At 57.0% G+C, this 13,743-nt stretch overlaps 2 protein-coding genes across 2 annotated transcripts; one reads left to right on the top strand and one right to left on the bottom strand.

Annotated features, from left to right (window-relative positions):
• Nucleotides 1–347: 347 nt before the first annotated feature.
• On the top strand, nt 348–2,806 carry PV07_08670 (uncharacterized protein). Its single transcript, XM_016395864.1, has 5 exons — nt 348–559; nt 632–706; nt 773–841; nt 899–1,280; nt 1,333–2,806. The coding sequence occupies exon 5, from the start codon at nt 1,666–1,668 to the stop codon at nt 2,512–2,514; it is 849 nt and encodes a 282-aa protein (XP_016245720.1). The 5' UTR covers nt 348–559; nt 632–706; nt 773–841; nt 899–1,280; nt 1,333–1,665; the 3' UTR covers nt 2,515–2,806.
• A 2,842-nt stretch (nt 2,807–5,648) lies between these two features.
• PV07_08669 (uncharacterized protein) lies at nt 5,649–6,659 on the bottom strand (the record flags this gene model as incomplete). Its single annotated transcript, XM_016395863.1, has 1 exon — nt 5,649–6,659. One exon carries the CDS (start codon nt 6,657–6,659, stop codon nt 5,649–5,651), a length of 1,011 nt encoding a protein of 336 aa, XP_016245719.1.
• Nucleotides 6,660–13,743: the final 7,084 nt, after the last annotated feature.

The raw sequence follows: 13,743 nt of genomic DNA, 5'->3' as shown, positions 1-13,743 counted from the left end.
ACCCATTGGCTCGGTGGGCGCTGCTCGGATCCTCCGCGCCCCCACCCCCGGGCTGAGGGCCAAGCCCGTAGCGCCGCCGGTCGAGGGCGGTGCACATGACAACCACCCACGGTTCAAATGCAACACCACACTTCGATCCCTGTTGGGGGCGTTTTGGATACGAGAAAAACAGGAATTTGTTGAGGGTTGGGACAATGTGATGGACTGGGATCGGCCGTGATGGGCTGGGAGAGAGGGGGAGAGACAGAACATACCTTTTTGATATCACCGTCCAGAGAGGGGCCCCGCAAAGCATTTAAACTCGAGATTTCCCCCTCGATCTCAAGATCTTTCACAATCATCCTTCGCCTCCATCATCCGCTCCAATCTTGGCTCCATTGCACCATTTTCGCTTACCTGCTGACTTCGGCCCCGGCGAAGTCTACCTCTTTTTAGTCGACAAAGCCATTTTAGTACCACCACCGAGGTACCTTTCTTGGTCATTGCCTGCCCACAATGGCCTCCTCGCCTTTGCACCGACCTGCTTCCCCAGACGGCGACACCATCATCGTGACGCCGTGTACGCAATTTCCCCCCCCCCCCATTTTGCCCATACCCACTCTCCGTTTGCGAATGCTGACACCTTTGGCAGGGCGCCCCTCCGCCGCGCGCCAAACTCGCCCGTATCGAGACGACGACGACGATGTTCCCACCCCAAAAGGAAAAGGTACGCAATCCCCCCCCCCGGTCGCCTATACCCACTCTTCGTTTGCGGATACTCAGACCTTGGCAGTTGGCTGCTCCGGGCGGCACACTCGTCCGCGTGAGGGAGGGGACGACGATGATGTTCCCCCCCCAAAAGGTACGCACTCCCCCCCCCCCCCAACTCTCCGTTTGCGAATGCTAAGACCTCGGCAAGTTCGCGTTCGCCGCTCCGAGCGGCCGAATGCCACGCCCACGGGCGACATTGTCGAGATTCCCGACTCCCCCGAGCCTGGCACGTCCCCCACCCTCGTCATGGACTCCCCCGAGCTCGGCAAGAGCATGCCAGACGGCGAACCACCGACCCCCGCGAGTCCTGCAACCCCCGAGCCCGCCTCCTCCTCCTCCACCGCCCTCCCGGCGCCCATTCCCTTGTGGAAGATGCTCTCCGCGATGAAACAGGGTATAGAAGAGAGGGAAAAATTGCTGGTCGATGAGGTGAAGGGCCTAAGAAAGGAGGTGGAAAGGCTGCATGAGGAAAATACACAGCTGAGAGGCCGGGAAACCGTGCTGGAACACGACGTGGAGGATCTGGGAGAGCAGGTGGACACCCTGAGACAGACGAACACCACGCTGACGGCGGACATCCAGGTCTTGAGACAGAGGAACGACACTCTGACGGCGGACGTGCAAAACTTGACACAGGAGCACGACACTGTGACCGAGCAGAACCGGATCCTCCGAGGCGAACATGAAGATCTCCAACTTGAGCTTCGCCGCGAGCGGTGCCAAAATATACGCCTGACAGTCCGGGACACCGTTCAGACCGAAAACGTGGAGGAGCTGACACAGACGAACACCACTCTGACGGCGGACATCCAGGTCTTGAGACGGAGGAACACCACGGTGACGGCGGACTATCTCGCCCTCCGTATTGAGCATGCGCGGCTGCAGGAATCCCATGGCGACGCGCTGGCCAACAACATGGGCCTGGAGGCGGACAACGACGGCCTGGAAACCGACAATGGGATCCTTCGCGGCGACAATGAGCGCTTGCGGGCCGAGAACGCGCACCTTCAACTGGTCTTTGACGCCCTCCGCACGGCCACGCGGAACATCCACGCCGGCAACGCCGACCGCCAACAGCGCCTCGACAATACCGAAAAGGAGAACCACCGCCTCCGCGCCGACAACCTGGGGATCCCCCGGCTCCGCCAGGCCCACGACACCCTCGGCCGGCGTCTGAAGACCTTCACGGACGTCTTCGAGGTCGTCGACGATCCCCACGCCTTTGCCCCCGCGGCGGACCACCCTCCCCTGGCCGTTCGCCCACGGCAAGCATTCACGGTCCTCCTGCAACACGAAGAGCTGCAATTCCGGTTCTCCGGCCCCGACGGCGACCACGCCGACCAGGCTCGCCTTCTTTTCCGGCCCCCCGGCCCGGGCCCGCGGCCACGGTTGTCGAAGCCCAAGACCTTCGTCTCCCTGCCCACGGCGCCGTGGACGCCCGTGGTCCTGGGACTGGACTTCGCCGAGCAAAAGGTGCACATCGCCCAGGTGCAATATCTCTGTCTGAGATCCGGGCCGCTCGTGACGGCCGAGGAGTTGGCGGCGGTGCGGCGGGGCGACTGCAAGGAGTTCAACCCGGTCGATCCTCCCATCCTCGGCGGCAACAAGGTCCACAACGCTGTCGAGGATCCCATCATCCTCTCGGACAGCAGTGATGATGAGATGGGGGATGTTGAGCAGACCGGGCCTGGCCCTTCCGGCGTGGGCGTGGAGGAGGAGGGGGAGCAGGAGGAGGACGAGTCGGAGGTGTCGGAGGAGGAATAGCGCTCTTGTCTTTGGTCTTTGTGGACTTGGTGGTCTTGTCGTTGGTCCTCGTGGAATTGGCACTTTGGTCTTTGGTCTTTGGGGGAATTGGGGGTCCTGGCGTTCTGGCATGATGCTGGCGGTCTGGTGTGATGGGCGGCGGCATGGTGTTGAGCATTATGCAGGCGTCAGGGGCCTCGTATCTGATGGCGGGGGACTTGGTGGCGTTGGTGATAGCATTGGCTGGTGTCATGATGATAGCATCTATGGCGTTTGGGCCTCCTGGGTATAAATATGAGCTCGATGCCCACGACAGAGGTCTTTCCTCTCTCCTTCCTCTTCATCACTCTTGTCTCTTTGCTCCCACGGCCCTTCTCAGCCTGAACGGGTTTGTTGTCGTCGTTGTGCTCGAGGAAGGTCGAATTGTGCGTTCGTTTATCGCGAAGGATTGAGTTGGCAGGTTTGGAGTGCGGATTGAGTTTGCAGGAGTGCAGGCGAGCAAGGGTGGCGTCGAGCGGGTGATTTTTCCGGCCGATTGTGCCGATTTTGCAGGATTGCGAGTGTGTTTGGGCGTTGTGGGTGGAATTTGCGGGCAAAACGGAAAAGGACTCCGGAAAACGCAAAGTTTTGGTCGTCGCGGCGGCCAAGTGTCGAATTTCTCGCTGGCAGATGGGCGTGGAGCGGGTGACTTTTCCGGAAAATGCAAAGTTGGTCGAGTTTGGGCGACGAGAAGGGGTCGATGGCGAGTGGACGAGTGTGTTCGTGGCCCGGCGTGGGCGTCGAGCGGCTGTCGTTTCCGGGAGACGCGCCCGGTGGTGACGAGGGCGAACAAGGGCCACGGTGGCTGATGGGCGTTGCTGGTCGCCGGCTGCATGTCTTTTCCGGCACGCACCAGAGTCCACCATGCAGCAGCATCATCTTGCACCATGCAGCGTCAACCACCATGCAGCGTCAACCACCATGCAGCGTCAACCACCATGCAGCGTCAACCACCATGCAGCGTCAACCACCATGCAGCGTCAACGACATCTTGCCTGCAGCATGCACCATCTTGCGTCCACCATGCACCACAACGACATCTGGTGGCAACACGTGGCTGCTGGGCATGCCGCGGCGACAGACTCCAGGCGTGGGCGCCAAACCGTGTGGGCGGTCTCTGGCACCCAAAGCCCACCGCGCAGATCCCATATCAGCGCACCGACCACGTACATCCAATTCCCATCTCTTGCATCGATAATGTATATATGTATCGAGTTCCATGTCTTGCTGCATCGATTTCCTCTATTGCGGCGTCATTTGCATCGCTTTCCTCTCTTGCGGCGTCATCTGCATCGGTGTCGTGGGCGGGCGGGCGGAAGGCTTTCGGTGCGAGACGCGGTCCAACGCCTTGCATGCACCGCCATCAGCCTTGGGTTCGACGTGTGTGCGTGCTGGCTGGGCCTGGTAAGTGTGATTCCCACGCACGTACATTCTGTGTCTCCCTTGCTCTTTCTCATCCCCCGGCGGTGGGATCGCCTGCAGTCGAGGCCTCGCGGCGATACGCTCCTGCTGAGCGGACCAGGGCTCCATCGGGGAGTCGAGCGCCATCTGGGACACGAAGCGGACGGCGGAGGAGGTGTGGAAGGGCCGGAGATCAACTGCGGTGGTCAGAAAACCGGAAGACAGGCGGCCAGAACAGAAGAGCACCCCTCACCGGCCACCACAGATGCATAACAAAAAGACCGGCGTCGAGAGCCACCCTCGGAGGTCGAGAGAGCACATCTGAAGGTGCCGTGGGCGTCTGGGCAAAGGTGGTGAGGTGAGCAGGCAGAAAACCCTCCCCCTGAGCCGCCGTGCAGCCCACAACGCCGAAGCAGGACGACAAGACGGCCATCTGGAGAGAGAGAAAGGACAGGAGAGCCATTGCCATCCTCAGAAAGATGTTGTTGAGGTGCAAAGGCGGTGTGGTGAGCAGGCAGGAGACCACCCCCCTGGACCGGCCGAACGACCGACACAGACACACGCACAGCCTGCCTAGCGATGCATGCAGACATGAGAGAGACAGGAGATGCACGTACCTTGCTGTTTGTCACCTGTGGACGATGCAAACGCCGCTGCAACAAAGAAAATGGGTGGTGGTGATGGTGAAGGATGAAGTCGTTTGATGGTGGTGGAAACAAAGACCACGCCTTGTCCAAAGTCGCTTAGCGCCTCGCCGTTACGTTAATCCGCGCCGATCCGAAGATCCGAATATCAACCGAAGAGGTCGCTGGCGTGTCGTTGGGTTGGCCAAGGAGGAGGGGGGTGGAAATTCTGCCAGACCTCACCTCCTGCGCCCACCACCACCACTCCGACGCCTGTGCTACGATGCCCTCCACGACAGTGGCCTTCTGGACGAGAGAATAGGCCTGCCAGCCCGCCAGCCAGCCAGCCAAGTCATTCTCTGCCGCTGCCGCTCCCGCTCCCCGGCTCCCGGCCCTCGTCGACTCAAGACTTGGGCTTGGGCGTCCGCAGTGGGCCAGCCTGCATGTCCCCCGTGCTCGACGACGTTCTCTGGCCTGCTGGGCTGCCGGCATGGGTTCCTCCGCTGCTGAGCCGCCTGGTTTGGAATTTGGATGTGTGTTGGGGCATCCTGGACGTGGTTTTGGATGTGGTTTTAGCACTCCGGACGTTGTTTTGGCATTTTAGATGTAGATTTGGCATTTTGCATATGGTTTTGCATGTCGTTTTGGTATTTTGGATGTGGTTTGGCATATCATTTGGCGTTTTGGATGTGGTTTTGGATGTGGGTTTTGCATTTTGGATATTGCGTTGGCACTCCGGACGTCGTTTTAGCACTTTGCATATGGTTTTGCATATCATTTTGGCGTTTTGGATGTGGTTTTGGATGTGGTTTGGCACTCCAGACGTCGTTTTGGCATTTTACATATGGTTTTTGCAGTTTGGACGCAACCTCGGCACCCCAGATGTAGCCTTGCATGCTCCCTGGGCCCCCTGGACGTAGTCCCCGCACCCCGGACGCCATCCTGGCATTTTGCATGTGGTTTTGGCACTCGGGACGTCGTTTTGGCATTCTGCATATGGTTTTGCATGTCGTTCTGGCATTTTGGACGTCGTTTTGGCATTTTCCATATAGTTTTTGCACTTTGGATGTCATTTTGGCATTCTCTATATGGTTATGCATGTCGTTTTGGCATTTTGGATGTAGATTTTCCATTTTGCATCTGTTTTTGGCATTCTGCATGTGGTTTTGCATGTCGTTTTGGCGTTTTGGATGTAATTTTGCATTTTGGACGTGGTCCCGGCTTTGGACTTTGGATTTTGGACTTGGTCCGGGCTCCGGGCTCCCCCCAAATCGATCCAAGCCGAGTGGGGGCGCCAGAGCTGCGTGCCATGCGCATGTCGTTATGTCTTGGCATGAGGAATATCCACGACTCCGTGGTGACAGCGGTGCCCGCCATGTCTGCTCGCTGCTGTGCACCTCCGACATGGTCAATCCGCATCGATCCAAGTCGAGTTGTGACGCCTTCGTCTGCTTGGCTGCCGTTGGTGGCAGCAGCCAGCCATTGAAGCCACAAGCCCGGAAGACAACCAGTTCTGTGTCCATCTCCGTGCATGATCTTGTCCAGATGATGTTGTTGTGCAGCAGCCTTGCCAAGTTCCGCTGCCCTTGCCGAAACCGAATGCTTGCCGCAGTCTTGACATTGACCATATTGAATTCCTTCCTGAGATCGGCCGGCAGCAGCAACATCACCCTGGGCTTGGCCGGTGGAGGCCGTGGAGTTCGAGGGAAGGCCATGCATGCCACCTGGGCCACGGCAGGCGACTTTGGTCTCCCTGCGCGTCGGGCTTGGTGACCGTTGATACCCCTGGGCGACGCGTTGGTATCTTGGTTGCCTGGTTGCCACGGCGTCACGCTGTTGGACTCCGGACGGTACGCTGGCTTCGACGTCGCCTTGAGACTGCCAGGCCACAATGACTCGAGAGTACCTGGGTGGTCTCTGCAACTGACCAGACGACTGCGACGGATCCCGCTCGCTGATCTCCATTCGAGCGTCCGTCTCGTCAACAGCCAGCTGGAATGGTGGTGCCGCGTAGCTGCAACGTTGCCGCTGATGTCCAGTCAAGAAGTTCCCCAGCGGCTGCCAGCCGGAGTGTCTGCTGCTGGCTGGCTGCGACGTCGTCATCGACTCCGTGCCACTTCCGAACCTCAGGCCCTCCCTTGGGGCTCTCTGCCAGCAGTGGTGTGGGTTCTTTCAGCCCAGGACGCTCCATCACCCCAAGCTTTGCGATGTTTGCTGTTTCGAGGCTCAGGGGCTGGCTGATGGAGGTTTTCGACAACCGGGTGCTGGCGACCAACGCTCTGCCAGTTTGTGCGCAGTGACCAGCTCTTGGGATGTCCGTGGTATTTTGGTTCGCCATGTGTCGGCTGCCACGCCGTTCATCCTGAATCTCTCATGCCGGTACCTTGGCTTGACGTTTTGGACCCCTCAGACATCAACGAGTCGAGGAAATGCTTGGGTACTCTCGGCATCTGGCAACGGCTAGCTGGAATGGTGTTACTGCCGGCCTGGCTGGCTACGACGCCGTCATCGTCGACGACTGCGCCTTCACTGCCCCGAACCTTCCCTTCTCTTGATCTTCCTACAATGGAGGGAGGTCTGGAGGCCAGGTTCAACGCTCAATCATCCAAGCTTTGTGGCATTGCCGCCGTTTTGATCTTCCTGCCATGGTGGGCGGTCTGGAGGCCAAGTTTACCACCCAGTCATCCAAGCTTTATGACCTTTGTGCTGTTTGGGGCTCGGAGACTCTGGGTTGACGAAGGCGGTGAGTCGGTGACCACTTTCTTGCCCAGGAACACGACTCTGGCGCTGGGCGGGCGTCTGCACGTGCAGAATCGGGGTCCAGGACGTCGGTCTTGATGAGGGGGCTCGGTCTCGCCCACTTGTGGCCTCACCCCTTGATCGGGAACCGGTTCATGGACTGCAACAACATCGAGACCGCGAGGGTTTGGCGCCGGGGCTCCGTCGTGGACATGCGGTCGATGACACCATGGTGCAGACGAACTGTTTGGGCTCAACGGTGGGGGTCGGGGAACGCCGGCGCCAGCTGCAGTGGCAGATTCAGGGTGGGACGTGTCTGGGAGCAGCTTCTCCCGATCCTGTTCTGTGAGTTCATCTTTCGGTGGTGTTGGATCTTTTACTGTGTCCGAATGCGGCGTGGATAGCAATGGCAATGGCAGCTCCTTTGGTTCCTTCTTGGTTATCATCCACCGCTTCGATCGATGACCGACTTGGGTTCAACTGGTGGTTGTTCAGGCTGCGCAACAGCAGGGGGATGTCGTGCAACTCGTCGTCCGAATATTTGCTTTCACTCGCTCTTCTGCCACGAGACTGGAGACTCCTCGCCCTGTGTCTCTGCAGATGACCTTCAGTAGACGCCACTCCTTCGCTTGGTGTGCGAACGGAATGCTCCTGACTCAACAGATCCAGAAGGAGGTCGACCAGACGAGCAGTCATTGCTTGAGTCCATCTCCTATGCATGACATTGAAGAGGCCAGACAAGCCTGCCACCGGTGGTGTGGGATCGGCGTACGACACTACGTCAGCGACCTAGTGGGCAGGCCGCTGGCCGGGCAAATGCATAGTCGTTGACACTGTCGTACAATGGCAGGCTGGGGGGAATTTGTGACGTGCCAGAGTTGTTTGTTGTTGTCTTTGGCGTAGTACGACTTGAGCAGAATGAGTCTGCGTTCAGCCAGAGTTGCTTGTTGTCGTCATTTGTGTAGTAGGACTCGAGCAGATGAGTCTGCGTTCTGCCATCTTTGCCTGTTGTTGTCTTTGGTGTAGTAGGACTTGAGCAGAATGAATCTGCGTTCAGTGCTTGAATCCAGATGGTACCTTGACATCGAAGATGCCAGGCACGCCCGCCAACAGTGGTCTGGGATGGGCGTTCGACAGTGTCCCACGCTAGCGACCCAGTGGCCTGGCTGGCCGGACAAATCCATAGTCGTTGACGCTGTCGTAGAATGGCAGGCCGGGGGATTTGTGCTGCGTTTCGCCAGAGTTGCTTGTTGTTGTCTTTGGTGTAGCACGACTTGAGCAGAATGAGTTCAGCCAGAGTTGCTTGTGGTCGTCTTTTGTGTAGTAAGACTCGAGCAGATGAGTCTGCGTTTGGCCATCTTTGCTTGTTGTCGTCTTTGGTGTAGTAGGACTCGAGCGGAATGAGTCTGCGTTCATTGCTTGAATCCATCTTCCTTGACTGGCATTGAAGACGCCAGACACGCCCGTCAAGAGTGGTCTGGGATGGGCGTCTGACACCACGTCAGCGACCTGATCAACATCGCCCTCATCCCCATCCTCGGCCCCCTCGTCAATCGTGTCTTCAATGAGGACCTGGCGGTATTGTTGTTGTTATTGTCTTTGGTGTAGTGGGACTCGAGTAGATGAGTCTGCGTTCGGCCATCTTTGCTTACTGGTGTAGTAAGACTCGAGCAGATGAGTCTGCGTTCAGCCACCTCTGCTTGAGGCTTGCTTCCTTTTTGGATGGATCTCGTGTGTCCCGCCATGTATGCAACGACGCAACGCTGGAGTCCCTCATCTAGACTATCTGATCAAGGAAGAGAAGTCCAAGGCTGCGGTTGGAGTTGGCGGCAAAGAGACAACGGCTTGGGCATGGACAATCGGACTGAGAAGTGTCAAAGGCCGCTGAGAGGTCCTCGTCGAGGTTGAAGAAGAGAGAGAGAGGTGGTAGGGTGGTAGAACGTATGGTGCAAACCCTGGGGGGTGGACTTCTCGACTCCTGGCATCTTCTGCTTCGCTCGTCAACTCGGCTTGGGAGCCTGCGAGCTTGAGGCTTGCTTCGTTTGTGGATGTATCCGGTGTGTCCCACCATGCAACGATCCGATCCATGAAGAGAAGTCCAAGGCTGCGGTTGGAGTTGGCGGCAAAGAGACAACGGCTTGGGCATGGGCAGTCGAAGGCTGCCGAGAGGTCTTTGGTCAAGGGTTGAAGAAGAGAGAGTGGTCTTCGTCAGGATTGTCTCGCCGATGTTGTCTTCGAGGCTGTCTTCAAGGCTGTCTTTGTCGAGGCTGAAGAAGAGGGAGCAGTCTTCGTCGACCACCTTGGCCTGCCAATTCTCTTTGACGAGGTTCTCGAGGTCTTTTCTGTCCGCAGGAATAGGTAGGGAACATCATGATCCGAGAGCCAGCGCTCGAGCTCGGTCTCATGCCACTTATTGCAAGCTAAAAGGAGGTCAGAAGCGTCGCTGTGGGCATCTTGCGGACAGTGGCCATACCAGCTTTGCTGAACCAGGTACTGGCAAGGTCTTCGTCAAGGCTGTCTCGTCAAGGTTGTCTTTGTCGAGGCTGAAGAAGAGAGGTCTGATCGAGGCAGAAGAAGGTAGAGAAGTCTCCGTCGAGGTTGGAAGGTCTTCGTCAAGGCTGTCTTCGTCGAGGCAGAAGAAGAGAGAAGTCTCCGTCGAGGTTTGACAAGGCTTTCTTCGTCGAAGCAGAAGAAGAGAGAGAGGTCTTTGTCGAACTTTGAAGATCTTTATCAAGGTTGTCTCGTCACTGTTGTCTTCATCAAGGCTGTCTTCGTCGAGGCAGAAGAAGGGAGAGAGGTCTTCGTCGAGGTTTTCTTCGTCGATGCTGAAGAAGAGAGGTCTTTATCGAGGCTGAAGCAGAGAGAGCGCTCGTGGGAGTAGTGGTGCAGGTTGGAAGGGCCTCTGTGGGACTCTTTCGTGGTTCAGAAGCAGACGCACTGCAGGAGTAAACAAACGGGCTTGCGAGCCAGGTAGACACACTGCAGACCATTGCAGCAAGACAATGAGAGGCTCTGCCAGGCTCAGTATAGCATGGAGCTCAAATCTATGAGTAGTGAAGGGGGAAGACAATGCTGCAAGCCTGCGAGGGATGAGTTTGTTGTGCCCCAGGCCAAGGGAACCGCAGCCTGCCTGCCAGAAACGGGATCATTGGGCCAGGCAGTGGGGATTTCCATGTCAGCCTATCGTTTTCCAGCCATTGGAAAGAGCGAAAGCCACTATGTGGCATCATTCGGTACATCCAGAGCCTCTTGAGAAGCATTTGAGCACAGCATAGTGATCTTTTGCACGAAGCCTGATGGCAACCGATTGACTTGCAAAGCTAGCCCATTGACCACGTCCATGAGGCGTCACCAGGGGGACGACATTCCCTCCTTTTGGCTACTGGAATGCATGTCAAGGTATGGGGTGGAGGTACTATCCTGGATCCTGACGGAGTATGTCATTGCCTCCATGCCTCGAGCTATGCATGCTCCAACGGTACACGAATCTCGTCTTGCTCCCTGGAACTTGAAACATTACTGACTAAAAGGTATAGTTCTAAACGACCTTGTTCCCAGGACTCGGGGTGGGCATGGCGCAGGCAGATTCACATGGTGTTTGACAACGGCTGGCTACCCACGCGATCCACTTCTTCCAGGAGGGTTTCCTCAAGGGTTTCAAGGACAGCAGTGTCGAGGTAAGACTTGGACGCCATGATTGAGTGTGAGCAATGCATATTGACTCGATCCAGGTCCGTCTCTCCGCCATCAAGGCGTTTGCCTCGTTCTTCAAGGCGTTTATCTCGTTCCTCCATCCCGCCACGGAGAAGACACAGCGAAAGCATTTCAGTCATACAAGAGAAGGAGCTCTAGGATTCGGGGTTGCTGTCCCAGCGAGCACCAGCGTTGATTGCATCGTTTGCCCTCCTGGTATTCGCCATACCTCCCACTTGACCCTGGGGCAGCGTACACGGCCATGCCCTCTCTCATCTGCTACAGATGGCGGGCATCAGACGCAAAATCCTGCGGTTCAACAAGGCACGTTGGATGCGTTATTGAGGTGCTTGATTCCAGCTAACGATAAGCCAGCTTCGAAACACTGTCGCCGGCGTGGATGAGGGCAGCAAGGGCAGGTCATTGATATCCTGGTTACGGCTGCCCGAGCGCATACAGCCAGCAGTATCCTCAGTATGGTGCCAATTATGTGGGCTCGATGAATCACCGTTACAGAGGAGCGTTTGATGATGGACGACGTCAAGAAAACGAATACTATGTCAATACAGCGATGGAGCAGAGCGGTCCTCGAGGAGACGCTGAAAGAACTTGGAGAGGAAGGGCTTGACGAAGGATTTGAAAAGAGAGCGAAAGAGGGCGAGAGAGGCCATCGGTGGCCCAGAAACCTCGGAGAGAACAGTTGCAACTTTCGCCCAAAGACAAGGAAAGGCATAGCCGTCGACCCAAACACCACTTTTTGTGCTCCTTGAGTGTGTTTTAATTGGCAAAGTCTTGGTTCACCAAACAACCGCCATGAGAAGAAAGCAGAAACTGCATTTCCACCCACTCTGCAGCAACAAGCGTAAGGGAAAGGTGAGATAAAGGTCAGAGACCTTGTCGTCGAGAACAAAGCCGAGTCCAGAGTGCTGAGTGCCCGGAAATGAGAGCCGGGGACAAAGTTGAAGTTCTGCGAGTGCCTGAGTGCCCAAAGTCTAAATTCCCAGAGCGCCGGCGAGGTGTCCAAAGGTTAAATCCTGGGGGTGCCCATCGAGCGTCGAGTGTCGAGTGCCCTCTGCCCTCCGCGCTGCCCGCTCCCCTCGAGTGTGTTTGACTTTTGCAACTTTGCGACTTGGGCGACATTGGACTTGGACCACTGCCTTGACGTGACATGCCTTGACGTGACTTGGCTTGACTTGACATGACACCCTCACTGCCTTGTTGAAGCATCTCGTGCATCTGCATCCCGTCTGTCTTGCTCGCGCCTCGGTCTCGCATGTCGCCAACGTGATGGCGTGCTGGCGTGGTGGCGAACTTGCGTCGTTGTCGGAAATGAACTCCGTGGACGTGGGCGTCGGCGTGGCTGGCGGCGTAGTTGTCGGAGATGATTTCCGTAGACTTGGGCGTGGGCGTCGTCGTCGTTGTGGACGTCGGAGATGATTTCCGGAGGCGTCGGCGTGGCCATTCCCCTTGAACTTTTGTCACTTGGGCGCGTCTCACATTGCCTGGAGTGGCAACAAGGAACACCCCTTCCTGGGTGGCCGTCTTGATGATGGCCACGGCGAGCCGCATTGAGTTGCGACCGAAAGCCTGCCTTGCGTAACGGCATCTCGCCATCGTCCTGGAGAGGTCTTGACTGTAGTCTCCGCGACCTGCAGTCCTGGCCTCGTTGGCAGCCGCCAGCGTCGTGTCTCTTGGGGTCCTTTAGCCGATGCTGGGGGCGTTGGCACCCTCGTCTGTTGGCCATTTCTTGTCGAGGGATCATCGCCTGGTTGGCAGCCTGCCGTCCTGCCAGATACAACGTCTTGTCTCTGGGTTCCTGGCCTAGTTGGTAGTGGCTGGCGTCTTGTCGAGGGATCCTCGCCTGGTTGGCAGCCTGCCGTCCTGCTAGACACAACGTGTTGTCTCTGGAGTCCTTGCTGAGGCAATCCTGGCCTGGTTGGCCGCCGGTTCTGTCCTCGCCCTCGTCTGTTGACCATTTCCTGTCGACAGATCCTCGGCGGCCAGGCTTGGGTGCAGCCTCTTTTTCCCCAAAAGTTGCCGGACTCGAGGAGACGCTGAAAGAACTTGGAGAGGAAAGGCTCGACGAAGGATGTGGAGAGAGAGAGACCATCGGCGGCCCGGAAACCTCAGAGAGAAATCGAATCAGCCGTCAATGTCCACTGCCACTTGTAAGGTCGTGTTTGCCATGTCAAGCCCCGAGATTACTTACGCTGACATTGTTTGCTCCGACGTTGTGTACCCCGACGATGCTTGCCCCGTCTTTTTTGGCCCCGTGTGCCCCGTATGTGAACTTTGATGGTGTGAACTCCCAAAGACAAGGACAAAGGGGTGGTGGTGGTGTCAAATAGGTCGTATGGACAAAGGAAAGCGTGGTTTGGGTCGGACGAGCGGTGTCTTTGAGAGTGTGTGCGTCGTTTTCAGCATGTGGGTGCACCGTGGTCAGTGAGGGCGCAGCATAGTCGGTGAGTGAGCGGGTGGGCAGGTGTCTGGCCTCTGGATGAACCGTGGTAGCCATTCCCTCAGGGTCAAGTATCCATCAGGTATCCATCTCTTTCACAGTTTGTTGTGTGTATTTGCCCCAGGGTCAAGTATCCATCTCTTTCACAGTTCGTTCTGTATGCCTCAAGGCCAAGTATCCATCAAGTATCCATCTCTTGCACAGTTCGTTGTGTATATTTGCCTCAGAGTTCAGTATGCATCAAGTATCCATCTCTTTCACGGTTGATACTGTATGTTTGGCAATCTCTACCATGGT

The sequence above is a fragment of the Cladophialophora immunda genome (genome assembly GCF_000835495.1).
Source record: "Cladophialophora immunda strain CBS 83496 unplaced genomic scaffold supercont1.5, whole genome shotgun sequence".
Classification (NCBI taxonomy): domain Eukaryota; kingdom Fungi; phylum Ascomycota; class Eurotiomycetes; order Chaetothyriales; family Herpotrichiellaceae; genus Cladophialophora; species Cladophialophora immunda.
Note: the sequence above shows the minus strand (reverse complement) of the source record. Positions and strands in the feature narration are given on the sequence as shown.